Source organism: Coloeus monedula (genome assembly GCF_965178545.1).
Source record: "Coloeus monedula genome assembly, chromosome: 10".
NCBI classification, from domain to species: Eukaryota; Metazoa; Chordata; class Aves; order Passeriformes; family Corvidae; genus Coloeus; species Coloeus monedula.
The window spans coordinates 15,753,235-15,781,007 of NC_138790.1; the positions used below are offsets into that span (position 1 = coordinate 15,753,235).

At 45.6% G+C, this 27,773-nt stretch overlaps 1 protein-coding gene across 4 annotated transcripts in view; it reads right to left on the reverse strand.

Moving 5' to 3' along the window:
• Positions 1-27,773, reverse strand: part of TP63 (tumor protein p63) — a 101,287-nt gene that overhangs the window by 71,860 nt on the left and 1,654 nt on the right. For 3 of the 4 annotated variants that reach the window (XM_082288384.1, XM_082288383.1, XM_082288386.1), the window contains exons 3-4: positions 11,007-11,135; positions 10,134-10,266 (exon numbers count right to left, since the gene is read on the reverse strand). In XM_082288384.1, the coding sequence (XP_082144510.1) occupies positions 10,134-10,266; positions 11,007-11,135 (262 nt within the window). The remainder of the gene's footprint in view (positions 1-10,133; positions 10,267-11,006; positions 11,136-27,773) is intronic. The other variant, XM_082288385.1, reaches the window with a different exon arrangement.

Sequence of the window (27,773 nt, forward strand, 5' to 3'; positions counted from 1 at the left end):
ATTCTAAAAAGCTTCTGGCAATGCTTTGTGGCTCCTGCTGGTATGCCGAAGAACAAAATAAAATGCAAACAAGACCCCTAAGTTTCCAAAATGAGCTGTCAGCCAAGTCAAACTGCTGATTCAGATTCTTTGTTTGAATGCTCTTTCCCCATGCTCTTTCATGGCTCATCCCAGCTCCTCTCACCAGTACCACATGCGAGTTCTCAATAACCCTCCCTGGTCACAAGGTAAGTGCGCAAAATTGTGACGATTAAAAAAAGTCATTACCACAACTGCAGTGTTAATTGGCGATTGTGTAATTTCTTGCAGAAGGGAGGAGCGTGCATGCACACCTGCCTGCATGTTAGGCAGTTCATGCACAATTTCCTGCAGATCAAATAAAAAGAATTCTGCTCAGACCTCCCATTCGTATAAAAATAGCATCTGGTTCGACCGTGTCACCACGGACTGTGACATTCACTTAACTCAGAAATGTTTACAAATTAGGACTGAGATAACAGGAGGATGAGGGGGAAAAATAGAACAGTTTTTGGTGGATTTTTTTTTCTGTTACCTCTGAATAACTGCTGAATGGTCAAAAAACAAGCCTCTGCCAATTGGCTCTGACAGATCTTTCCAGTGAAGATCTTCCAGGGACAGATGTGTACTCTGCAATAGCAGGAAGCCAGGTTAAAGAGCAAAAATAAAATACTTTCAAAAAAATGCAAAAATCAGCTTGCCTTCTTGAAAACTCATGCAGAGGTGATCTTCACTGCTCAAACCCTAAAGAAGAGCGGGAAAAACAACATGGTCCCTGAAACAGGGACTTTCCTCTTTTTTATTTTTAATCCAACCATTTATGGTAAGACAGAACAAATAAAAAAAGAGATGAGGTATACAAGGCAACATCCTACTTGCTGCTGACTGGCTACAGCCTTGTGTGCATCCCAGGCAGGCTGCTCCACACCACTGCATGGAATGGCAGCTGATCCATACGCAAGAGAGGGACCAGGCACCCCTAGCTCTGAGAGTAACCTCTCTGCTGCACCCAGGAGCACAAGTTCAACCCTCCTTGTTTCCTCACCACTCACCCAGGGACAGGTCTGAAGCCCAGAAATTCCTCTGAATCGCACTCAAATATACGAGCCTTCAAGTTAGGGACATGTCCCATATGGAAATGCTTAGTACCAAGGATCAAACCTTTCTTTTAAGGACTCCTAACTTCATTTTTTTCCCTGCATTTTAAAAGTGCAGGGTAAATAGCTGGACTTGCCAAAGGCAGGAGGAGAGCCCAGCTCCAAGCTCTGCCCATGGTACAGATCAGCTCCTCCTTCCCAAAGAACATGCCCTCCCCAAGGCAATCGCCTGTCACAACAGCCCTGCCCTCCGACCCTGGGTAAACATCTGCGCACGCTGCTTATTTGAGCTCCTACAGTCTCGTTATCTCCCCCAGAACACCCCTAGGGCTAATTAGAGAGTTAATGGCATCATGTCAAGAGATAACGCTACATGGTGGGGGAGCAGGGAGAGGGAAGGTGGAAAGGAATTGTGAAACAAAACCAGTTCCCTTCACAACCACTGTGCAATATTGGTTTAGGAAGGGCACATGCAGCCCCTGGGGCCTCTGCCCTCCAGCTGCCGAGCTCCATTTAATGAGAGAGAGCAAGACCTCTGGAGAGATTCAGCTCTCCAGCCAAGGTGATGCAAGGTCCCCACACCTTCCCCACCATCTGCACAACCAAAAACGCTGCAAGCCCATCAAGGGACATTCCCACTGACTCACCTCCCACAATTGGTGTATGACACAGGAGGCAGACAAAGCATACAGATCATTTATCAAAAAGTGTTTCGGTTTATCCCTGATGCTCCTTTTATCTAATTTTCCCACTTTTAATGTACCCTAGTGATTCTTTCTAAAGAACAGCTGCTTTCACTGTGAAAGCTTAGAGGTAAAACCATCGGGACACAGGTTTCTTGGCAAGGTAGCACATAAGCCCTCAAAACCTCTGGCCAGCAGACACTTTTACATTGATGAACACAAACCCATGGGTCAATAAACACTCAAGCATGGAGATGTGACCAGGAGACTCTGGGGGTTCAAGCCAGGGCAGCTCTTTGTTTGGGGTAACGACCCTCAACATTACTGCATTTTTGCCTCATGAGGATCTTTGGATGCTCAGCACAGCATGAATGACCACCCCCTCAACTCCTCATATTTATAAAATATTTTTCAAAAGTTAAGAAGGGGGAAGTTACACAAGAAAATTCATGAAAATTGCTCCTGATTGGCATAAACAGTCCGTCCCACCAGCTGGAGGTAGGGCAGGGTCATGGCACAAACCTTCACCCGAGAGACCAAGCACTCTAGCCAGGGAAAGGAAGGAGGAGATAGTGACAGATTACAGAGCTTTTGCTTTCAATTAGAAAAAGAAGCAACTGTTGACAGACCAGGGCTGTTCTTGCACAAGCAGCTGAGGGGAAAGTGTTGTTCTTCCCTTATCTTATATAAACTACAGATTGGTCTCATGAAATGCACACCTGTTTATAAATGCACAATCACAGCAGCTCTCTCCAACCAGTCTCTGCTCCCAACTCCCTCCCACACAAGCCCTTTTACAATAATCCAGTATTTAAAAGGAAGTTACCAGTTTGCAATAATTCAAGAAAAGTCTTCCAAACCTCTGGTTACACACTGACCCTGCAATCCATGGCCATTCACACTTTTCTCATTAACATATTGCTGTTATCCAGTATAGCCCAGGTGCCTTCAAGTGCAACACACTTCCTGAGGCAAGAAGCCAGGAAACCTGTTTATGCCTTTTTTCCTATGAAGAAATGTTGCACTTTGCAGTGCTGGTCCTTCCCAGAAGATTGATCTCTTTTGGTGCAGACTTGTTTAATTTTAATCCAGTCTGGACATCACCATGAGGTCTACCATACCCATCCATGCTCTCAAGAAGAAATAAGAGTGCTTCAGGGTACCTTTTCCTCCTATTTAAGCAGGCTGGAGATAGAAGTCCATGCTTTTAGAGTGAAAGTTATACTTGTTACTGAAAACTCCTTTGATCTTTCATTAATCTCTGCAAATTCAGCTGCTGATTAGAGAAGAGTTCAGTCAGCAGTGAGCAAACGAACCCAGGCCACAAACCACTCCTTAATCTACGCTTCACAGAGACTGATTTAATTTTTTGTGACTGCCTGACAATTCACTCCCTCATTAATTTCACTGCTATCAAATCAGTGACAGTGAGGTGGAAAGCAGATGGTAGTGACATTCAGTAGAAAACATTACCTAGTCCAAAAGTCTCCTCTTGAAATATTGGAAGAAAAAAATAATAGTCATTAAGAGGACTGTGGGCAGGATCTGCAGAACCACAAAGCAACATATACAGTGAGACTTTGGATGCCTATGACTCTCTTCAAAGCAAGAATCCCAATTAATGCAAGAGAGAACTTTTAAAACAAAAGCTACACCCCACAGCTGGCTGCAGCACAGACACTTTGGCTGTGCTGGACAAGGAAGGGGAGCAGGACATTCCCAGGGCTGTGCTCCAGGTTTGCCTTAGCCTGGAAAGAGAACCCCCTCCCTGGCATGGTCAGCTCTGCAGCTTGAAACAGCACTATGAGGTACTTCCCATCCTCCACTCATGTCACCTCATAAAGAGGGGTGCCACAAAGCTCCACTAAGTTTTCATTTGGCTGGATATGGACAGCTCAATTCATCACCCTACTTCCAGCTAACAAGAGAAAAGGACCTTATTTTCTTTCTTCAATTTGGTTTAGAATAAAAAAAGTAAAAAAACCAACAAAAAATAACAACACAAAACCAAAATGTCCAGAGGAAGGTGAATTCTCCGGAAAAAGAGGATCCTATCAACTAGATAGAAACAATGAGTGAAGTTCCCATCAAGACACCATAAACCTTAAACTTGCTCCAGATGCAAAGGTGCCTACAATCTAGTGCTTCAAGATCAAGATGCCTTTTAATTAAGTGTTTGTGCAGACCTTTTAAAGATGTAAAATAAGCACTAACACATTATTGCTCCATACTTGCTCAAGGAGCATGTGCAGCACCACAGAAACCTTTGGAGGCAGGCCTAGCTGCTTGAGGAAGATGTTTTCTAAAGTGACTGCACCTTTTGTTTGGAGGCATTTACATACAGGCAGAGGACAGGACTCCAATTACCACACTCTTCCACTTCAGGTGCTCGTAGAAACAGAGCTAGGGAGTTAAAGCCACCCCTCCTGAAACACCCCATCTCATATGTGACTCTCTCCCAGCAGGTTTGTGCTTTTCAGCTCAGAATTAGTTTATTCCTTCCCAAGATGAATGTATAGCAAGGTGCTGAAAGGGAAGAAAATTTAAAGAAGTTTTAAATATGTTTCCAAAATGATCACACAGCAGACAGATCACCCATTAGTTTTCTTCAATACCATTGAGAATCCTGGGAATTGACATTAGGAACAAAACACTTGGTGTAAGGATACTACTCATCAACTGGCAGCATTCCTACAAGAAGAAATGCAGCCATCCATGGTCTGCAGCCAGAACTAGGGCCAAAGAGCACAGGAAAGGGAGCTAGGGAAGAATTATTCTAAAGAAACATAAATATGTCTTTAGAGCTCTGCTACACACAAGATGAGGACAGTCTTCAGGTTTTGGTCAAACTGAATGTACAGATAAATTCTTTACATTCATTCTTATCTGAAAGAACTGACCATTTCTAGATCTGGATCTGCAGCCCTAAATGTGATGATTAAATCATCTGGAGGGACCTACACAGCAGAAGATTAAACATCCAGCGGGATTACAAAGCCAAACCTAAATTAGGAGAGCTTCTGAGTTCAACTGCAAACAGAAGAGGTGCTGGAGGGAAGCTTCCAATAGAAAAATGCCTTTGCTCATTATGGAAATGCCTTTGCATAATCTCAACTTTCTTTGCACAGCTATGGAACGAATAAATAACCACAAAGAAGAGAAACTTGGCAAGCCTCAAACTCTCTCAAACAAAAACCAGACAGTAATAAAAGCTTTGATCACATCCCTGTGCTGTACAAAGTCCTTCCTTCCTTTCTATAGTCAGTCTGGGAATGGAAACGGATGGCCACACAAGCCACTTTGCTGCATCTCCTTATCAAACTGGCCTCATCCTCCAGGTGCAAAACCATTTCCCAACAAAATGCAGAGCTGTGGCAGCTGCCAGAGCCTGTAGCAGCACACACCATGTATTAGTTAGTCCTGCACTGCTCACCACATCAGCTCCCCACCCTGCTGTGGGTGCACAGGGACATCGTTCCCATCCCACAGTTCCACCACCCCATAACCAGCTTTCATCTGCTTCTTCAGCCATTACCTTACAACAAGTGGAGTTCTCCTCTCCTGACCCAGAAAAACACTTCTAAGGAAGCAACTAAAATTAACAGAGTTTAGAGCCTGTGCTTTAATATTGAAGTGCTGGGTAGGATGCAACAGAGTCATGCAGGACAGTGGGGTGGGGGCTTTTTGGGTCTGTCCAACAGATGCACAGCTGATCCCGACCACAGCTCCCAGCTGATGGGGACCAGGAATTCAGTGCATGGCCATCAGATATGAATTACTGATTTACATGGTGCTAAGGCTGAGGGCATGCACAAGAGAGCCAGCATCCACCTTGGGCCAGAGCAGCTCCTCTACAGCTTGCTGGGCTGCAGCATGGGAAGGTATCCTGTGCAAGGTGGCTTGGGCGGCTCCTTCATGAGCCTACAGCAGATTAAATATGGGAAAGGTTTCTTGTTTCCATTGGGAAGCATCAAATACCAACTCTGAGATGTGTCATTGGTAAAAGGACTGAGGCTGAGAGTCTTGATTCTTCCATTTCCTACACAGGATGCATCCAGTCTATCCTACAGCCATCTCCACCTCTGTGCATAAAGGAGAACAGCAGAGTCACAGAGCTGAAGCTCTCAATTTTCAAACTATGAAACATGCTGGAAGTTCTGTAGCTACCTTGCTTGGGACACCCAAAAAGCTGTACACCCAAACCCAGCCCTATACACACCACCATCCCCAGGGCAGAAACCCAGCCCACAGGCTGCTCAGCATTGCCTAATCAAGCCACACACAGCAAATCCCCACGATTATTTGCAGAAGATGAGGGAGCACAAATGAATTTTTTAAAAAAGGCAAAAAAACAGGCAAGGAATTCTCTCTGCCTTTTATGGGGAGGGATGGATCCAGGTTAAGAAAACTCTGACCACGGCACTGTCTGGGGAGCAGGCATTCCGCTGAACTGGTTAGGCAAGGGGCTGCGGGAGGACGGCTCGCTCAGGGGCATGACAGGAAGGTATGCACAGGGGGAGGGGGATGAGCTGCTCCATCCCTGGGGACAGCACTCCAGCTCCTGCAAACAGGGTCCCCGCAGCCCTGGCCACACTGGTGGGATGGCGGTGGCAGACAACTTAGAGACTCTGCAAACCCCTCAAATAACACTTTTACCAGGATGCTCTTGCTGAAGTCCTTAGCCCAAAGCAGCTTTGTTTGGGTCCAGACCAGCATCTCTCAGCATCAATGAGCAGTTTACAGGACTTTTGAGGGATGGTAAAAGAAAGCAATTTTGCACCTGGTAGGGCAGGCTGACAGCCCTAAGAGGGCTCCGGGACAATGCAGGGGTTATTGCATTGCCACACGCCTGCTTCTACAGAGACATCTCCAGACCCCTCCTCCCCGTTGCTCCAGGGCATTTAACCAGTCAGACACAAATATAAAATTGCTATAACATTACCTGATTTCTAGCACTGCAGGATACAGGCTTTGCAATCAGTGTTCATCCTGAACACAGGGAGCTAGACATCACCCCACCACACCCCACAGTTGCTGGCTACATCCTTGATCAGAGTAGAAGTTTGGGACCACCTTCTCTGGACACTTAATGAATGGCAGGAGACCCCCAAAGACACATATTCAACTCACCTTCCTGGCCATCCGCAGCTCCTTCCCACACCAGGGCCATGTCAGAAACTGACTGTTCTCCACACCCACAGGGCCCACCAGCCCTTCACTCCAGTTATGCAAAAAAGGCAGATCTTTGCTGGGGTTTCCCAGTCTGCCTGTGGTTCACACCAGGGGAAAGGAAGGGCCACAGCTGACAGCCAGGATGGGCCACCCATTGTGAAAGAGCCAGTCACAAGGCACATGGCTGGGGAAGACTGCTGACTGTTTAATGTTATACCAGACCCAGAAACCTCTTCCTGATCCCCCCAGATATTTTCATTCCAAGGCAGTGCAGATCACCAGTTTCTCTTACCCCTTTCTTATACAGGCACAGGATATTATTTCTTCCTTAAAACAAGTACGTGAGAACTGCAAGGTCTCAGCAAGAGACAGGGCTATAGCCCAGCTGAGAGGGGTTTCTGCATCACCCAACCTTCCTCCCAAGGTCTCTCCCCAAACAGTTGCACTTTCAAGGCAATGAACACAACTGATGGGTGTTCAGCAGGGCAGGACTCATGCTCATTTTCCAGCCCACTGATGGGACAGTTTCTTCAGGCACTGCAGCTCCTTCTCTACTGCTATCTCTGTTGTGAACAAGCACCTGTACCCCCAAAAGTCAAATAAAAATTAAAAAAAAAAATAAAAAAAAATCACAGGTCTCACCAATACAACTCTCAGGATCAAGGAATGACGTCTTTTAAAACCGCTAGTTTCATTTTTCAGCCATAAATTGCAAGAAGGTGCAAAGCTTATTTTAAAAGCTGACGGGAATTGCTTTAAAGTCCACACAAGGACAATTGTTTCAAATAAACCACTCCTAATTGCTCTGCACCCATTTAAATCTCACATGGTGATGCATTTTGGAGAAAAACCGGCCTTGGTCTTTTCCTAAGACAAATGTGATACCATAAAGCACTCTGCCTTGATCTCAGTGCTCATCTCCCAGGGCCCCTCTGTTTCTGCTGCATTCCTTTGTGTTTATCTGCCCTCTTCAACCCTTTGCTGCAATCAGCTGCGTGCAGCACCTCTTGTCTAGAAGTGACATGGCTGAGGTTACAGGAGAGACAGGTGCAAGGGAAGCTCGTGCCCCGAAGCTATCCAAAGGAAAAGAGAAGCTGGAGGGGAAGAGAGTTGTAAGGTATTTCAGATTAAAGCAAACACCTTGCCCCAGGCTACACATTCTCTGCCAATGAAAGCTGCAGCCGCCGGTGAGCCCCAGAAACAGCAAAGCAAACACAGACTTCTCTGCAAGGGGAGTTGTCACCTGTCAGGGATGTTTGCAAATTTATAGGGAGGTGGTGGTGGTGGTAAGGGGAGTAAAAAGAGCTTTCCTCATTTTAAAAGACGGGCTGTTTGCACAGGTTTGCAATGCATATTTTGCTTTGTGAAGGCTTTTGTCCAGCATTCAACTGAGAGAAGGTGCTGTCTTCCACTGAAGACAAAATGGAACATTTATTAATGTACATACATTAATGTACTCCAAGCTGCTGCCTTTACAGTAAGGGTGAGGATGGGATGGAATTTCCCCACTCCCCCTTCAGCTTGTCACATCAGTGAAAAAGACTTCTTAAGAAGAAGTCACCCTGCAGCCTGGCCTCTCCAGAAATGCCTCCTGCAAGGCTAGGATCAACCCCATCATCAGCAAGAAGTAACTGCATAGAGAAAGCTTCTTGTCCCCTTCCCAGGCAACAGCACTCACCTCACCTTGTGCTCAGAGAGAACAAGGGAAAAGGATTTTCATGCTTCACTGCACCACTGACGGGAGAGGGAGACTCTGAACAGGCCTGCAGTGAGCCCGAGAGCCACCACAGTGCTCTGCAGACAGCTTGGAGGAACGGGAGATGGGGAGGTGAGCTCGTGCTCGATGCCACAAATCCAGAGTTGAGCATGGAAGGAGAAAAGTTACTGCTGATGATCTTTAAACCATTGGGGATCATTTTTTACGAGGACATAGTTCAAATAGACCATTACTATCCATTTCGAAAATCAGAAGCTCCTATAAACGTGTAGAATCTTTTGGACTATTGAAGAGACACCATTTTACTAGAGCTGTGCTGTAATGGTGGAAAAAGCCAAGATCCAGATGGAAGGCTTGTACCTCACCCCTCTGTGCCCCGTCAAATAGTGAATCAAAAGATAACCAGACTTGACATCAGTCACCTCTCCTTGTGCACTTGGATTAGCTTCACCACATTAGCCAGGCACATACCCAACCTCAAATTGGCCTTTTAACCCTTTGCAACCTTCCTGGAAAGAGGACTACAGCCTCCCCAACAGCCACACCAGAGCAGCACTAACAGGTCAAACCTCCTGTCACCAGAGACTGCAACCAGAATGACCAGGAGCTCTTTCTTTGCAGACACAATCCTCCAGATCACAAACACTATCAGGATACAGGTTGCCAACACACCATCACTGGGCACGTTAAAAGCTGTGGTTGATTAGCCAGGGAGTTAAACGACAACAGTTTCTCAGGATGGAAACAGTGCAACAAGAATATTTACAGATACCAACACAAATTTCAAACTATACTTTATTTGTACCCCAAAGTAAACAAAACCCAAGAAGAACAGAAACAGGACATGAACAACTCAGACTCCTGAAATACCTCCTGCTCCAGCCTGCAAGAACAGCACTTCTTCAGAAGAGCTATTGCTAAGAAAGGGCCAGTCTGTGCAAAAGGCAATGAACCAGCAACCACCAGTGCCTCATCTACATTCCAGTCTTGAGCCATATCCCTGAGACCCCCATGGCCAACAGTCATTACAAACACTCTCTAGTCTGAAGAAATAGGAGGGGAAAAGAACCCAACCATGGTCTGAAAACAAGTTTTCATTCGTGTGTGACCCTCAAGAGAAGAAAAACCAGTGAAGAACCTCTGGCCTTGGTCAGCAAAATTGCAACTGTGCCCAGAATCCAAACTATTTTAACCCTGAGGTCACACAAACTATCTCTAAGCAGGGAGAGTGCAGGGATGGTTGAGTACCCAGTGCAACAGACTCCTCAGCTCTCCTGCCAGTTCAGCTGCCTCATCCCCTTCTCCTGCCACTGCTGCTGCAGGAAAGGAGGAGCAGCTGAGGAGCCAGCCAAGGTAGGAAGATGGCCCTGGGGCAACGCAGCTGGAATAGCTCCTGCAAAAACTCCCCATCTGCCCCAAAGGTGAAGGAAGTGTCTCTTTACTCACCCACATTGGGTCATTCAGCTCCGTGTCCTGCACCCGGACACAATCCATGCTGATCTCAATTTTGTTTGTGGAGCCATCTTCAGATGGGCCATCGATGAAGTTTAAATCGATTGGCTGAACTGAGCATATTGGCCTGGAAAGAACACAGTGATGAAGTTAAAATTGGCCAAGTTCTATTTCCCACCGCCCCGCTCTCCTTCCCTTCCCCCGTGCCCAGGACTTCGGCATTGCCATGAGCCAGTCTCATGGCAAAGTAAGGAATTACTACGGAACAACTACCTCCTCACCACTGTACTACAGCAGCCCCTGAACAGGACAGGGCCTGGAGGGACATTTCACTTGCTCTGAGGCAAGAGCACAGGAGTCAAATCACTGAAAGACAGAACTCATGGAGGATTTGTGGCAGTAACTGTTTCAGCATCAGTCATGGCAAGCCAGGAATGGGAACAGAGTCAGTTTTCTTTCATTCAATGGACTTGACAGGGTGAACTCTGCACCATCTTCACCTCCCCTCCCTCCCTGGTATCAGCAAGGGGAAAACATGCAGCCTGGACACAGAGTGATGGGCCCATTTCCTGAGGGAAAATGCCAACCATGTGCCTTAGGAAGCAGCCAGCTCAGCCACCAGAGGCCTGGCAGAGTCAGTGTCACTGCTGACCGCTGCATTTGGTCCCCACAGCCTGTGTGTAGAACCTCTGGACAGCTCAAGAGCTGTCAGTCACCACAGACTGACACATCCAATCATCACATCCATATCTAATTAACAAGTACAGAAGACTCCAAGCTCCCCAGCATCAATCCCCTGAGCAGCCTGATTATAGAGGCAGCCTGCCCTAAAACATCTTCCATATGTTCCACATAAGGGCTACTTACTGTTCCAGGAAGTCCCAGATATGCTGGATTACCTCTGGGCTGAGGAATTCCCTGGGCTGAGAGCTCTGGGACATGGCTGATCGGTAGCAACTCTCCTTCCAGGAGAAGGGGCTCGGAGTTTCTACAAATCTTAAAAAACAAAAGCAAAAAAAAAAAAAAAAAAAAAAAGGAAAGAACAAAAAAACAAAAGAAAAACACACACAAAGACATGTTGAATGCATGAGTCCAGCTCAATGAAAACCCATAAATAGAAGCTATTGTGTGAAAAAGGAGACACGCTGAATGCCTGAGACATTCACAGCTGTACAACACACATTCCACACTGCTGCAGATGCTGTATTTAGATGGGAGAGAATTTGGCCACCCTTCCCAGTAAGTTAAATACTCCTCAGAGTCCACTGGGATGCTGTGTCATAAGAATCCCGGGAGGGGGTGGGGGGGAATCCCATTTCCATTTTACCCCCAAATAATCAATTTCCCATATGAAGCAGGTAGCCTTTGCAGCAGGTGAAGCAGCTAAGCAGTGTGTGATTCCAATGTCCCAGGCTGTTTGCCTGTCTAAATGGCATGCCCTTGGATGATTCTCCTACACCCAGCCACTGCAGCTGAGGTTTTGAACTAAGTATTAAGTTGGTTTTTTGTTTGTTTGTTTTTGGGTTTGGTTTTTTTTTTTTGTTTTGTTTTCTTTTTAAAATTTGAATAATAATAATAATCAAAAAATAATTTATTTTATTTTCTACAGAAATAGGTTCAATCACATGAGATTTTATCTGCTTGTCAACTGCCTTCTCACCTCCAGCAATTTCTGAGCCAGACCAACTGATTTCTACCAGATCTGCTAATTAGCCTGGCCATTTTTATCCCTTTAAGCTTCCACAAGCCTCACAGAAATAGGTGGGCCCAAGAGGAGCAGTGACAGAGCTGGAGCACTCGTGCCTTCCACAGCTGCACATTCTCATCCCACTGGCCAATTTCTAAATTCAAACACAGCAGCTTTTACACCCATGTCAAAATACTTGACGGCTGTAGGGATGTAAAGGGGGCGGGAGGAATTTCTCCAGTATATTTGCAGTTGACAAAACCTCTCAGTTTAGCTTCAGAGTATGAGGCAGGTGACCACCTCTCCTGCTGCAGGGTTGGGGCCATCCTGCAAAATTCCCATATAAAAGAGTTATTCCAGCACAATGCAAGTGAATGACCACATTCCCTGCCAGGGGAACGGCTGTGGCAGGAGCCAAGGTTATAAATGGATTCCAGAGAGAATTGGACTAATATTTGGTTTGGCACATATTGGTCCTGTTTAACACAATGGTCTAAACAAATTGCATGGAAGACCCTAATTTATTAAACTGCCAAAATTAAGAGTGCTTCAGAGGGAGGATCACACTATAGTGCTTTTACTCCACTTTTCCTGAAGTATTTACTTCTGGCTGCTGTTAGCAAGGTATCTAGACCTCTTTACTGGATTTTTAAAGCCTCTTAAGTTTTGAGGACGACTCTGGTCTGCAAAAAGCACGGCTTTCCTCACCTCTGCTGTCCACAGAACTGCATGCTCTTAAAAAAAGAGCAGACTGTTACCCTAAGCTAAGGGAAATCAAAGTGGCTTAAGCCCCCTGGAGCCAAAGCAGGGCATGCCTTGAAAGAGGTGAAAGTATCACTTCAGTTTCTCATCCTTTTTTGTAATTAAGAAAAAAAACCTCCAGCTTAATGTAAAAGTTTGTGAACAGCCAGAGACACAAATGAAATGCAGACGTGCACAGCTAATTGCTCTGCCTCACAGATGTGAGCACGTGCCCATACTACATGTGAAAAAATAATCACAAATCCTCTGAGAACAGCAGTTATCCCACAAAGTACCCAAAACTACTCCTTTCAGGCTTTCAGTCTGTTAAGACACTTTCAAGAATGCCACATTGAAACACAGAAGAACAGCTCTGGCCTAAAGCCTGTCATATAAACTGCGGGTCAATGCCACCACAAGCCTTGGAGCAGCACAGTGGGAAGCTCTGCAACCTGCTCTGCTGCTAAACCCAGACAGACCACAGGCATTGCTCAATACCCTCCACCCAGTCCTGACCGCCAGGAATGGGCAGAGAAATCCCACAGTGGGTTCTCCCAAGCCACCAAAGTGCTCATTGTTAACAATTGTTTGCCACTTACCACAACTGCTCTTGAATTTTATCACAACTCTTCTTGACTTGTACACTAAAAATCACTTTTCATTACTACATAAGTAGGAACTAACTTCAATGAAAAAAGAAGTTTTAATTTTTCACTTTCCTTCTCTGGGGAAGGTCTGGTTTTTTATAACAGAACAGACCTTCCCTGGAGACCCTTGCTTCAAAAAGTCTCGGTGCAACAAGGTTCCTGCATGCCATGGCATGCCCCAGCTTTGGTTCACTTCTGGACAAAGTTCTCAGTCTTGAAAAGGCAAAGTGACCCAGTTTACCCTGTCTGCTCTGGTCCTGGTGGTCCTGTTCAGCAGGAATTCCATAAACCCACCCCAATCAAGCAGTGCAGGAGATATCAGCTGCTCAGACTGATAAAGCCAGGTTTGACACTACACCTTTGCAGCTAACAGGGCTGGTGGAAAGCACTGGACCAGTTAAGGACACAGCTGGTGCATATCACTCTACTAAACACAACTCTAAATTTCTCCAAAGAAGGATGTTTTCCAGGTGCATCACCTTTATCCCTGTAGCCAGCCAAGTTCCTAGCTTACTGTTTCTAGGTAAAGCATTACCAAATTTTACCTGATGGCCAGAAAGGCACATTTCCCTATACCAAGCACAAGGAGTCTCCTGGTTAATGTTTTCTCAGAGACTCCTTCAACACTCTCTGCAACACCTTTACTACCTGTACAGCTCTGTTTCCAAAGGAGGCAGCAAGATTAGGCAGTCAGCCTTGGCAAGACAAGTGAGAGGGCCATAGCATTACAGAGGTAGTAAACATTGCTTTTTACTCAGTTTGGTGCACCCTGCTCTCAGGTGGGAAAGGGCTGTCAAAATGCAAGAAAACCAACTTCAGCTCAGCACAAAGCTGCACACAAGATAAACTGTCTCCTTCCCTGTGGTCTTAACAGAATCTAAACTTAGTGCTATTTTCCTTAACTAACAGCCTTCAACATAGAGGAGAAGCCTTTGACTACTAAACACATACTTCAGTGTCTGAATTTTCACTGGAAAGTAACAGCTAAAGCCTAAGCAAATCTGTGTGTAAATTTCACTGTTTTAGTTAATGGTCTTCTCCCACATCAGCAAATGTTCTACTTGCAGTAAAATAATCTCTGAGTGCCTAAAGTTAATTACAAGATTGCATTGCTTCAATTGCTTCTACAAACCAGATGCTTTTTTTATTAACAGACACTTAAACAATATCCTTCTACCAACAACTGCTCATCCCAAAGGCCATCACAGGACACAGCACTACTGAACGCAGCCTCTTACACCAAAAAACTGGCTACAATAGAACAAGGCACAGCAGTAAGTCTTGTCTGGGTTACCTCTGTTTTAAGTCTACGAGGTAAGTCCCTGCATTGACTGCTGAACTATCTGGCAAGATGCTTTTCACAGAGAGCACTAACTACACCAGGAACTACAGGGGGATTTACAGCCCCCTTCAAACTGCAAGTTGAATAGGACATTGCATCCACAAGCCCCTCCTTTAAAAACCACCAGGGGATTATTCATAGCAAGTTAAGTCTTAGAGAAGCGGCACCTTACCAAGAGCAGTGTTCCTTTGTGCAGTGATGAGACACTGCTCCTGAGCCACTGAATCCCAAGACAGGTTTCAAACAGCAATACCCTTCCACTGAGGTCTGGGTCAGCTTTATCCTATTTATCTGGCTGAAACAAGAGCAGCCCCGAGTCCAGGTGAAAGCACTTCTCCAAATTCACTAGGTGGGCTGGAGCCTCAGGCACGCTGATTGTTGTGCGGTCTCCTGAGCACTCCCCCAGCAGAGCTGTGTTGCAGCCCCCCTGAGTGGGGCTGTGTCTGTGTCCCAGCTGATCCCCTTTGCCATCCCACTGATGAGTGACATCTCTGCAAAACACAGCGGTGATAGCAACATGTCCCTGCAGCTGTGCCCACACAGCACTCCTCCATTTCAGAGTCTTCTGGAAGGCTGGGAATGTTAAACTTTACAAAAAAACCCCAAAGCCAACAAAAAACCAACCAACCAAACCAAAAACCAACTCACCCTTCCAAAAACCAACAAGCAAAGCACAGCATTTGCTTCTCATATGTTGTAGCCACACTGCTGTTGCCTCTCCCTGGAGCTGAGGATCCCACCACAGGAGGAGATGAAGCCCTGACTGCTGGGCCCAGCGTGACATAAACGCGGTGGTGAAGGGGAGAGACAACAAGACCATTTCTGCTCCCACTGCTCACTCTGAGCCCATCCTTCCATTCTTCACCACACTTCCCCCTTTCCTACCTTCATATCAAAGAGATTAAAGATAAAGCAAACAAACCACTCTCCACCCCAGGAAACAATGACAGAAAACTGTTAAACTCAACTACTGCAATACAGCAACACTTCTCACCCAAAATGCCACCTCTCACTGCCAACAGTCTTTCTTAGAAAGGGCTAAACCCCAAACACCCAGGTTTGACTTACCACTGGGGAAAAGCCACGAGCTCCCGAGGACAGCAAGAGCCAGGCTTGACACTGAGCATGCACAGCCCAGCCCCTCCTCTGTAGCTTTGAACCTTAAAGGCAGATGCCACCTGCTTGTGCTGATAGAGGGTCAAATCTGACACAGGGTGCAGCCCAAGCACCACTGGGGCGCATGTGTGAGTCCAGCAACCTCCTTCCAAAAATAAAGACTGTCGCAACCAAGAAGTTGCTGGTTTCCTTTGTTTTTTTATCCAAAACAGGCTTGGTTCTTCAACGTTCTGAACTACTCCTGGGTTAATAGCATGGCTTATGAGGAAACCAGAAATGATTAAGGTATTTCAGTGAAGCTGCTGTGTTGGGTTTGAAGAGGTCCAAGCACCTCCTGCTCTCCTTAGCTTCCCTCGAAAGCTGGAGCTCTGGGTTGGTTTGTGTTTCTCCTGCACAGTGTGCAAGTTCTCAGAAACTATCAGTATGGTTTATAGGTGCAGAACTTCATGGCTTGATGTTGGTGTAAAGCCAGACTGTAAAATTTTGTAACATGAAATCTTTCACAGCAGGGATGAGCGAAATGATTTGGAGCTTTTTTTCTGCTTGTTGCCAAAACTACAGGATGTTGGTTTCTGCTTCTCCCCACGAGATGTCTATCAATGGTGTACAATTTTCTATCACTGAGCCTGTATTCTCAGTCAGTGGACATGCAGATGGGCCAGAGAAGTCTTTCTCTGTAAGCTAAAAATTTTGCTCTTTTTTCACAAGATGTAGTCCCCTAAAGAATAAGCTAGTGAAGTACTCAGGAAACCTTGATGCAGAGAGAAGAACATCTGTTCTTATGAAGAAAGCACTTCCACATTATACAAATGTACCCAACAAATGATTAATAACGTCTAATAATGATATCTAATGTGGCTCATTTTATTCATAGTTCTCAAAGTGCTCTACAAAGGAAGATAGTGTGATTACTCCCATATTACCTGGGAGAAAACTAAGACACCAGGAGGTCATCGAATTACTCACCATTAGTCAGCAAGCCATAAATACAACCTTGGTCACCCGAGTCCCAGTCTGGTGCTTGCTCTAAAAGGAACTAGTGATTTTGGCTGTTTAGATAGAGAAATCAGAAAGGCCTTAATTTCTTCAGGTAGAATATACACTGTACCTCCTGCACTAAGAAACTCCCAAACTTCATTTATCTTCAGGCACCAAAATGCTGATGCCCAGGAATGAAAATCAAGGAGCTGCAGAAATGCCGTGACCAGCTTTTAGACGCACACAGAGTTCAGGATGGAAGTAGAATTCTAACCCAGACTAAAAGACAATCTTTATTCCTGATTGACACAGCATTTAACCCCTTAAAATCATGTGCAGATTAATATATTAGCTCTCAACCATCACAGGCTGTGAGCTGGGTAGAGATTTAAGTCACAGAGAAGTCGGCAGCTTCAGCTCCAGCAATCCCAATCCACATGCTCGTCCCTGCCTTCTCCAGTTACACCTTGAAGCGCATCAAAAGCAATGGTAAACAAATGATTTAAAGTTCATGAGCATTACGCCTAAATGCCTGAATCTCGGTGTCAGTTGTATTTTTAGTTTTTGAGTGGGGAGGGGGCTCCTTTTCAGATCACACCGTTAAAACTGGAGGAACTTGGCAGCCCTCATCCTGCTGGAATTCCCCCTGCTCTGCATTGTAACACTGCAGTGATTTGTAGACATCGGTACCTAATGAAGCTCACAGCTGTGCAAGAGGAGAAGGATGCGGGGTCTGGCAGTACGGGACAAGCGTGCGCCTGGCAGGCAATGTCATCTGGAATTCCCCAACGTGCAGAGCACTCTTGTCCCCCATGCCTGGAGCAGCCACCCTCAGCCAGCAGAGCACACCCTGGAAGCACCTCATTGTAACCCTTTTCCAAAGGTTAGAGACCTTTGGAAATCAGGCAGGTTCATTGCTACCCCCTAAACAGGGGGGCCAAAATGAAAGCCAGATGGGAGACAGGCAGGCTCTCCACCCCCTCAGAGAAGATTGCAGTTGAATTTCATCAACCTCTACTGCGCCTCTTTTTATGTCTACTTGATCAACAAGCAGCCTCTCTTCCCAGCATGAATTACACTGTAGAATGCATTTTCCTGCTTCTTTCTCTGCCTGATGCCATATTCCAAAGCCTTAGCTCACATGAGCCCAAAAGAGACTGACTCCCATCCTGACCAAGGCAGGTTGTGCTGAACTGAGCTCACGAGTGTTTATTCTCCTTTCGATTTTGAGCCGAACTTTCAGGTTTAGCATTTTAAAATTTAGTTTTCCAGCAACTTCTTTAAACCCTTCAGATTGTCTTTGCACATAACGCTGCTCCTATGTGTCAGTCCTAGAAAATAACTCCGAAAGAACGCTGACAGATGCATGGGTTAGAAAGGACAATAATGTAAGGAGTAACAAACACCAACAGAGCATTCTTTTGAGATAGACTATAACTTCCACCTATGGTTCAGGTTTTTTTCCCAGTTCCCACATTTGTCAAATGTTTCACAGATCTGGTGTCTCACAAAAAAACGAAGACAGCAGCACGGGTTATGGGGAGGGGCAGCTGTGACAAAAGTGGTCGAGTGGCACAAGGGATATGCATTAGGAAATGAAAGAAGCTGACTGCAGAAGGGTGAACCCTGATCTCAGAAGTGGCCAACAGCCAAGGAGATGAGGGAACACATGAAGGAACAGGGAGTGGTAGCAGCAAAGGGCTCTGTGACACTGCTGGTGTCCTACAGCATCTGTCAAGGACAGACCAGGGAGGGCTGTTAGCTTCTCCTGTTCGTTAGGCAAAGGGTGCTTGTACTGCACACACCCTGTTTCACTGTGAGCTATATGGTATTTAGAGGAAATAAAGCAATTCTGTCTCACAGGAATGCTGAGCGTTCTGCTAGGGTCTACTTTAACCGTGCATTCTGATCTCCCTGTAACTTAGATTTGTCTTTTGGAAGCGTATGTGTGTGAGATGAATGGAAAGGGGTAGGAAGGGATGGTTCAGCTTCCTGGTTGCTCTTTACTCAAATCTTCAGTGCACAGGCAACACTGACCTATATCAAAGAAAGTGAAACTGGCTGTACAGAGTAATCCTCCTAATTCACCATGCTGCAAAACACATGGGGGATTTTTCTCCTTTCATCATCTCCTTTCAGTTAGAGTCATCTTGAGTAAGACTATGCCTGCAGTGAATGCAACATTTGCAGCTTTGTGGCGGCCCTCAAAGCACGTTATATCACTGCAGCCCTGTGCCCCACATCAGTGCCCTGCCCCAGTGCTGGCTGCAGAGCTCCTCTGGGAGAAAAAGACTCCCTCTGTATTCTCACTGGGCACGAGCATGAGCCCTGCATGGCCTGCTCCCTGCAAACTGCTGGGAATGGCTTCTTGAAGCTGAACCATTTCAGTACCTCCACAGCCCTGGAACCCACTGCATCTCATATCAACATCTCATCTAATCAGCCATCTACATATCATCATTGTCAGCCTGACAACAGTGACCACTTTTACATCACAGAAGTATGTCTTCATCCTCAGGGTTTCAGGCAGCTCAGCACTCCACCACCACTAGAGAGACTCTCCCCTAATTGTAACCCCTGATTTTTTTTTTTTTGCCTTCAAGGTTTCCTTCAGCATCTTGTGAACTTTCTCAGATGTCTCTTATCTCCCACTCAGCTTTTGACACTCCCTTCTTAGCCATCCTCAGAAGCTCAGCCATGGACATTCCCTCCCCTTCGGCTCAGCCCTGACACCCACTCCCTTTCTCAGCCCTGACCAAGGTGAAGCACTGCCTCAGCAATTCCTCCACCTGCCCACTGCAATAGGTGCTTTCTACTCTGGGGTACAAACTCCTCATAACCCACAGAAGACCACACAGGGACCTGAGCAACCTGTGTCGAGAAGCCCAGAGTTAGAATGCAAACCTGGAGCTCAGGACACCCAGCTCAATCCCCAGCCCCTGGGTGACCTGTCCAGCTTTGTTCTTCCATTCCTAAGGTATAACAGTATCCCCAAATTTGCAAAATCCACCAAGACCTGTTAATAATCGGTGCATCTCTAGGGAAACATGGTCTCAAGACTTTACAAATTTAGATAATAAAAGAAAATGTAAATAATCAATTTTAACAAAGCCTTGAACCCAAAACAAATTTAAAAGCAGTTGCATTATTTTGTAACTCACTTTTCCAGTCAATCCCTTTCCCAAACCTATTGTAGTAGTGGTGAAAAGCAGTGCCCATCTGGAGAGGGAAGAGTCAGAGCTGCTGGACAGAGATGAGATCTTTTACTGCAGTAGGTGAGAAAGTCTTCTCAAAAGCAGCACAAGTGGAAAATTCAGGCCCAACCCTCAAAATTCTGAGGTATTTTTGGTCCAAGTCCAAAAATAAGTGTTGTAAGAAAAACTTTACAGGCAAACTGTTCAGAAGCCACAAAACATTTGCAAGTCCCTTTAAAAAACAATTAATCTCTTTGGTCTAAGTAATAGATATCATTTGCTCTATTTCAAATACCCATCTGAAAACATGTATTTGGGTCTAACTTTCGAAGTTTATGCAAGAGTTTCTGTAGCCAGACAGCCCTGATAGTTTCACAGCAGGACAAAATGAGTGATGCTGCCTCCTCTCAGGGGAGGAGAGGACAAGCACAGCTCTCTGCTGAGCCATCTCCTGCTGGGTCAGTGCTGCCTCCAGCTCTTCTGCCACATCCAAACTCTTCAGCTTCAACTGAAGACAGCAGAGCAACAGAGACCATCTTTTGGCTCAGTGCCTAACTCAAAATCACTCCATGGCCCACTCGTCCACCATCAATAATCTGCAGCAGGTGCCTGAGGGCACGTGGGGAAGTAGGAATTCAGACACCTCTGCTCTTGCATTCTGCTGCACAGTATGGGGAGGCCCCTCATCTTTCCTGGAGGAGCTGTGTTAAATGCCCGAAGCAGCCTAGACTGGTTAACCATATCCTTTTCCAGATATGCAAATCTCTGCAGCATCAGGGAATATTAAAAGAAATAAAGCATCAGCCCCAGAAATAAAAGTGGGCAAGGTCATTTTCAAGAGGTGTCAGTCATGAGAAAAATACAGCTATTACAGGTCTTCATCACTACTCTTCTCTAGTGATTTTAGATATTTAATAAGGAAAATGGAAAAGTTCTGGAGAAGCACTGGCCAGAAATCTGACCTTCCTCAGGCTTGCTAAACCAAATTCCCCTCTTTTGAGATTTTGTCATCAGTATTTTTCCTGCTATCACAGCATTTACTCAATAAAAATTTTTTTGCCCAAGTGCTTGGTGTGCTGCAGCTCTAACCTCCAGCGAGGGCAGGTGCTGAGCTGCTGTTGTCCCAGCCCATACAGGACAGGCATTTCCCAAATTTGGCCACCCTGAGGAGGTGGCGGGGAGAAACTGGTGAGAGGACATCCCACATGGGTCATCTCAGCATGGCCCCTCACACCAAGAGGAAGCAAAGCAAGAGAAATCATGCAGCCCACACTGGTTTCCAGCCCTGGGAAACTATGCATAGCAGGGCATTTAGTCACATAAATATAGTGAGAGAAGAGGGGGACAGACAGGGAGCATGAAATACATGGTTCTTTTTTATAACAGGAGGGTTCTCTGCCTGCTGCAAAAGGCTTGTGACATTTTGTGTTGAGCCAGGTAAGACACTTGGCTCCCTAAGGTACCTACTCTTACAAAAGCTGCTTCTGTCTTTAGTTACACAAACTCCTTATGAACTGCTCAGGGGACTTATAAAGTCCCTCTCTCAAGCTTTCTCTCAAAGGTTGAATTCTAAAAAAATATCAAATAAATCATCATGATAATACAGAAAGTCCCCAGAACTCTTTAGAAGCAGGAAACTGTAAACAGCAACATCCGGAGTTTCAGTAAATAATTAAAATGCAAAACAGAAGCACCAGCGAAGCAGATGTTAGGTGCAGATTCCTGTAATATGAATTTGGTTGAAGCTCTCCAAACTTGTTACCCACCCCAGTCAACCTGTGAAATCTGGTGTGGTTTGGATACTGAACATTAACTCCCATTCCTCATCCTTGCCACCAGTGATACTCCAACAGAAAAAGGAGGTCTTCTTCTAAATACCATGCGGGCTGCATTTTTCAGCGTGTAGCAACTCTGTGGCAGGCTATTCCTAAGCCCAAGGGCAGAGAATCCTTCTCTCAAAAATAAGAGCACTTGCAAAAACCTTTCTGTGTGTCACAAAATAGCTCCAAGACAGGGCAGGTGAAGGACAAAGAATTAAGAGCAGATTATAGTCCTGGAAGACAGGAACAAATGAACTGTTTGTCAGGAGCACTGCTGGTGTGTAAGGGAATGCTACCTGGAGCTCTCACAGGATCTTTGCTTTTGTAACTATGCTGGGTGCTAAGAAATTACAGGGTTGGCTCCCTATAATTTTATCAATACATTGCCACACCTAATGTGATTTATGATTTTTGCTTGTGATTATTTTAAAGCTGTAGCTACTATAGTGCTACGAATACATAGCATCTCCCTTTCCATCAAAAACAGGAATGACATTCCCAACCTGTATATTTTAAGAGGAATATTCACAAATATGAGCAACCAAACTTGGAAAATTGTGTAAAGTAATTTTTTTTTTTTAACATGGAGATTTTTAACCCTGTAATATTTGACCACCTAATGCCCATATTAACTCTCAGAGCCAGCTGAACTAGTTTCACACCTGTCACAGCCACCTCATATACCCCACTGAGAACAGTTCCAGCCATCCCACTGTTGTGCCCCCCCAGCTCCTGCCCCCCAGACACTGCTGGCAATACACAGCTGACCCACTGCTGTTCACAGCATCCAGCTCACCAGCACAATTCAAGCTCCTTTCCATGCATTTCTCCAGTCTGCAGTGACTTTTGTGCCTATCAACATTACTAAACCACACAGGCACTGAACCTCCCAGGGCAAGTTTTTGTAAGCAGGCTTATTTTTGTGTTGCAAAGAACCTACAGAAGCCCTGATCACTTACTTCAGGGTTTCCCCCTTCTCACTCGGGGAGGTAGCTGTTCTCTTTATAGCTCCATGCACTAACTGAATTCCCCTTGCTTATGTGTATTGGTATTTATCACATCAGACCACCAGCATTTAAACACCTGATTGGAAATGACTCAGCAGCAAAATCCTGTGGGGAGATGATCTGCTACACAGGAGTGATTGTAAACAGGCACCAAAAACTCCCAAGTAAGCTTAAGAACAGATACAGACGTTTTCATGAAGCTATCTAAGCAGATGTTATCTATTATCAGCAGAGCTAGTCAAACAAACCTCAGAAATCTATTACAACAAAACATTTTCCTTCTGATTATTTCAGTGTTGATCATGGACTACAAAATTTTAAGGTAAACAGAAGTGAAAATTTGTGTGGCAGAATAACCACTGGCTCCCACCACAATGTCCATGTTCCCAGGAAGTTTTCACATAAGTGCAAAACTAGCTTAGAGCCAGGCACCAAATTGAAAGCCAAGTTTCCTTGATTTCTTCCCCATGCAAGTTCCTCCTTCCTCCCCCATACTTTATGACCCCTATTAAAATTATTTTATAAGGGTTCAATATTCTTTGGACACATATTGAACAGCAGAGGGTTTTATCTTTCTCCAAATAAAAGCTGAGCCCTTTTGCTTTGTATCAGGCCAGAAATCCTTGTGATAATTGAAAGGAGCTGTTGCAAATTAGCTGGTAGCAGAAGGTACAATGTAAACCAGCATGGAACTGTAACTTGTAACATGTACCATGAACACCCTAAACACCTCTGAACAGATGAACTGTTAAGAACTTGCTTCTTTAATTTCTTCAGGGTTTTTGAAAGTTGAGAAAGGCACTATGAATTAGCTCTCCTCTCCTCACAGTACAAGGGACCCCATGAATGATTTCACATATTCTCTTTACAGTCCTTTGGGATCTGAGAAAAAACAGAAAACAGTTGGTTTGGTTCCACTTTAATCCTTTAAGCAGCACTAAAAGGACCTCCAAGCAGACAAATATTTTCTTGAGAAGCCTATACTGTTTTGAAGAGGAAAAGGTGCTGTCCTTGTCAGTGACTGTGGAGCAAAGAGGTCCAGCAGGGACAGAACAGAGGGGGGCAACAGGGATAAGCAGAGTGCAGGGGCTCTGCCAGGAGGAAAGAGGGTTTAATGTGCAGCTCTTGAGCACTGTTTTGCAAAAATTCTATCTTCTAAACCCATCTCTGGGGAGATTGCAGTACAAGAACAGGACAGTGACCAAAGAACAGACCTCAAGGACGAGATACATACCCTCCCCTCCTCACCACCAGCAGCACGCATCCCTGGCAAGGTGCTGGAGGCAGCTAAGAGGTCCCATGCTGGCAGCATCTGCACTGCAAAGCCCTCCTGCCAAGGAGGCCACTCTGCAGGAGTTGTTTTGGCTCATGGAATGCTGTCCCTTCATGTGCATCTGGCTCCAGCTATTGTCCTTCTCCCATGGATTTTTTACCAGGGGCAGCAGCACAGCCGTGAAGGTGACCACCGCCCCACGGGAGAGCTCACAAAGGCCAGAAGCAAGAGCACCTCCCCTCCACTTTTCCTTCCTGCATGGAGCCAATTCTGCTCCTTCAGAAGTCACCAGCTGCTCTGAGCACACCACAAGCTGCTCAGAACAATTTCTGGGCCCTCTGTGTGTCTCTGGAAAGTACCTGCACTATCACTGGCTGTTTCTGCAAATAGATCTATACCAAGTCATGTGTCTTTCTTTACTTGAGTTCAGGTCTTTCTGCCAACACAGCAAATTTAGGCTCCCATTGCATAGGTGAAGGCAACTGAAATTTGTCCATGCTGTCATAGCAGGAGTTCAGTTATTCCTCAGCAAAGCATAGTATGAGGAAAGAGAAAAAATGTGCATTTGTCTAAATGCAAGGATTCTGAAGAGCCTGCACATGGGATGAGATGGTCCTGTGGGACATAACCCTATGACAACTTAAGCAAATCTCTGTCACAATGTCACCCAGCTGCTACGCAAGTGAAAGGAGAGCCGATGACCCCAGCATTGATTCATGACCATGAGGGGACGCAGCACTCTGCTGCCTGTAGCCAGCCCATTTTATCTGGTTGTGCCCCCTTCCAAACCAAGGGAGAGAAGCCTGCAGTCTCATTAGTGCCTACTGGCAGTGATGAGCACAGGGTACAGTGAGTTTCCACCTTTGTGCTGCATTGCAGCTCTAACCTTGGCCAGACTCCTCTCTGATAATTGCAGTCCATTCACCAGCCCTGTTTGATACATGTGGGAACCAATGAGGGAAGGTGAAGTGACGCATGCAATGCTCCTGATGAAAGATCTCTTTGAACCCAGGAGCTCTGGCTGGCTGGAGCCAGGCCCTGCTCACCAAAATCCATCCAGATACAGTACCCAATAGATGATGCTTCCATGGCTCATACACTCCCACCCTTTCCAACTGATTTCTAATACCCTCCTCAACTAATTTCTGACAGTTTTCCTCATTGTTTTCTAAAACTAAATTTTTTTTCTACATACCTGGATGGGGGATTTTGTTTGATTTTTTGGTTTTGGCAACCTCCTCAAAATCCAGGACCACGTCTGAAAAACCAGGTTTCCAGCACAGATGCTGCAGAGACCAGAGGATTTCAGGGTTGTTCCTCTGTTATTAGTGAGAATTGGGAGGCTGGACTGTATCACATTGTGCTGAGAATACAAAGCAAGAAATGAAAGGAGAAAGAGCAGCTTGTGTGAGAGCCCTTTCATTCAAAAGGGAGGAGTGAGCCACAGTGAACACCTTCAACACAGCAACGATGTGAAATCCTGAGGCCACCAATTAGCCTGGGCATGGGGAGAGGGAGGAGCAGGGCAGGCAGGACTACAGTCCAGTGCACCAGCAGGTGCATTCCCAACAGCCCCCAAAGAAGAGAGCTCCTGGGTAAAACACAGCCTAATGACCATTATTTCCAAGAACACAAGTAACTTATCTGTAAACATCACTCCCCCAACCAGGCATTAGCTGAAAAAAAAGCAGCTTTGGGGAGAGATACTAATTACATAGCTCTCAACAGCTGGACTTTGATCATAATTACAGTGCCTTCTTCATCTTACATTAGTGGCTTTCAGCTGCAGCTAGGTGGGCACTTCTTGGAAGGTGGAAATCCCGCCTGTTTCAGATAATCAGCTCTTTTTATGACTCAGAGCTGACCTGGGTTTTCTGCAGCACAGGATGAGCTCCCACGGTATCATCCCAGCCAGTAATTCACGGGGGTCAGTGGCCTGGCACTTCAGTGCAGGTGCTTCTTTCGTTACAGCCGCACTTCCCGAGCACCAGGAGCCAGAGCGCTGAGTGTCTGTATTCCGAATTTTGAGGATTTCCCTTTACAAGGGAAGTAGAAGGAGAAAGATTTTGAGGTCTGCTGAACTTTAGCATCTCTTAGTGCTTTCTGTTTAAGAAGAAAGATGAGCAGACTCAGGATACACCTGTCCAAACAACCCCACTTCAGTCACAAGCTACATTTGCATCCTTCACTTCTGCATAAGGATGTACATCCCCATCAGCACCCAGTGCCCCTCTCTCAGCTGGGCTGCAGCTCCAGCAATGCACTCCAGCACACAGCAACAAGTGGGGTTGTGAAGGAGGAGGCTGCTGCCATGTGCCCCAGCTGAGTTCTCTAGGACTTTTTGTGCTGCTTTGCTTTGATACCCACATTTACAAAGAATTTAATAGCCTAAATGAGGGAGCTGGGCTGTTGAAACAGAGGCTGGAGCGGCCTAAACAATCACACATGGCACAGAGTCTGGGCACTCAGCTATTTTTCCTCATCTGTGGCACTGAATACTGTGTTGTTTGGACATATCATTTCACAGTGGCCTGTAAAATGACAGGCATGAAGCATATGAGCATCATAACGGCACATTAGCTAATGCTCCTCGGTGTGATCTGTGTTCACCTCTTGGCAGAGGAAATGTTTTAGCTGCCTCCCACATGTCCTGCCTACTGGACACCCCCAAACTGAAGAGATAAAAATACATGAAGCAACAGCAGAGGGTAAATCAAAGCCACAAATCTTAGAGTTAACTGGGATTTATAACTGCTTCCCCCTCCACACTGAACTACAGGGAAAGCTGTGTGACACACATACCCTCCCACCAGTCTAACAGTGTTTAAAGCAGCTTTTACTACCGGTTTTTTGCCAGCATACATCAGCTCAACGTTATCAGTTTGCTGGTTAGATAATTACTAGATGTAATTTTAAGGTTGCAAAGAAGCCCACTGGTATTAGCTAAATAAAGTATTTTGACCACATCAAAGCAGAAGTGTTTCAAACTGTGTAAAATAAATGCAATTCTGAAACTATTGAATTTTGTTAAAGCAGTCAGAGAAATGTCACATAACACATCCTGAGTATGCAATCAATGGAGCTTAAAGATGAAGACCATCTATGTCTCAAGCTGAGAAAAGTATTTTTGGGACTAGGTTTGAGCTGATTTTGACCTGTGGCAGAGCAGTCACTAATAATTGAACAAATGCCACTCTTGGCTCATGTAAACAGACGTGCATAACAGCTGAGACATGTTGTTACTCTAAGCTACATCTCAAACAGGTTTTATGACTGAGGGGTGTCACAAATTCTATCTGTCCTGAGGCTTCCCACACTGCAATGGTCACTTAAAAACTCATCATGCTGCTAAGGCATGTGGTGAGGAGCAGCATTTCTACTGAAAGGCCTGACTTGCTGGATGAGGCAGATTTGAAGGGGTGAAAGGCTTATTTAAAAAGTTCTACCAAATACAGCCAATGGATTCTTTTTCTCTTTAATTCATGCTCCAGCTGAACTTTTGCCTGAGCCCCAGCACCAATTTTCTGAACCTGTTCTTTGACATGAGATGGGATACAAACTGGCTGGAGTTCACAGGCTGGGAAGCTGTCCCAGAACTCAGGTACACTTCCCAGTGCATCTTCACACTTTCCAATGTCAGGTTTTTTCCCTTTTTTCCTTTTTCTTCATTTTCAGTTTTGGAATTTGCCTGGCTGGGGCTTCCAGCCATGGAAACATTAATCTGCTGAAGACTCCACTGCTGCCAGCCCAAATCCATCTTGCTGCATGGGCACTGTTCTTGCACTGCTCTTCTCCTGGCCACACATCCCCGCCAGGGTCAGCGGGGCTG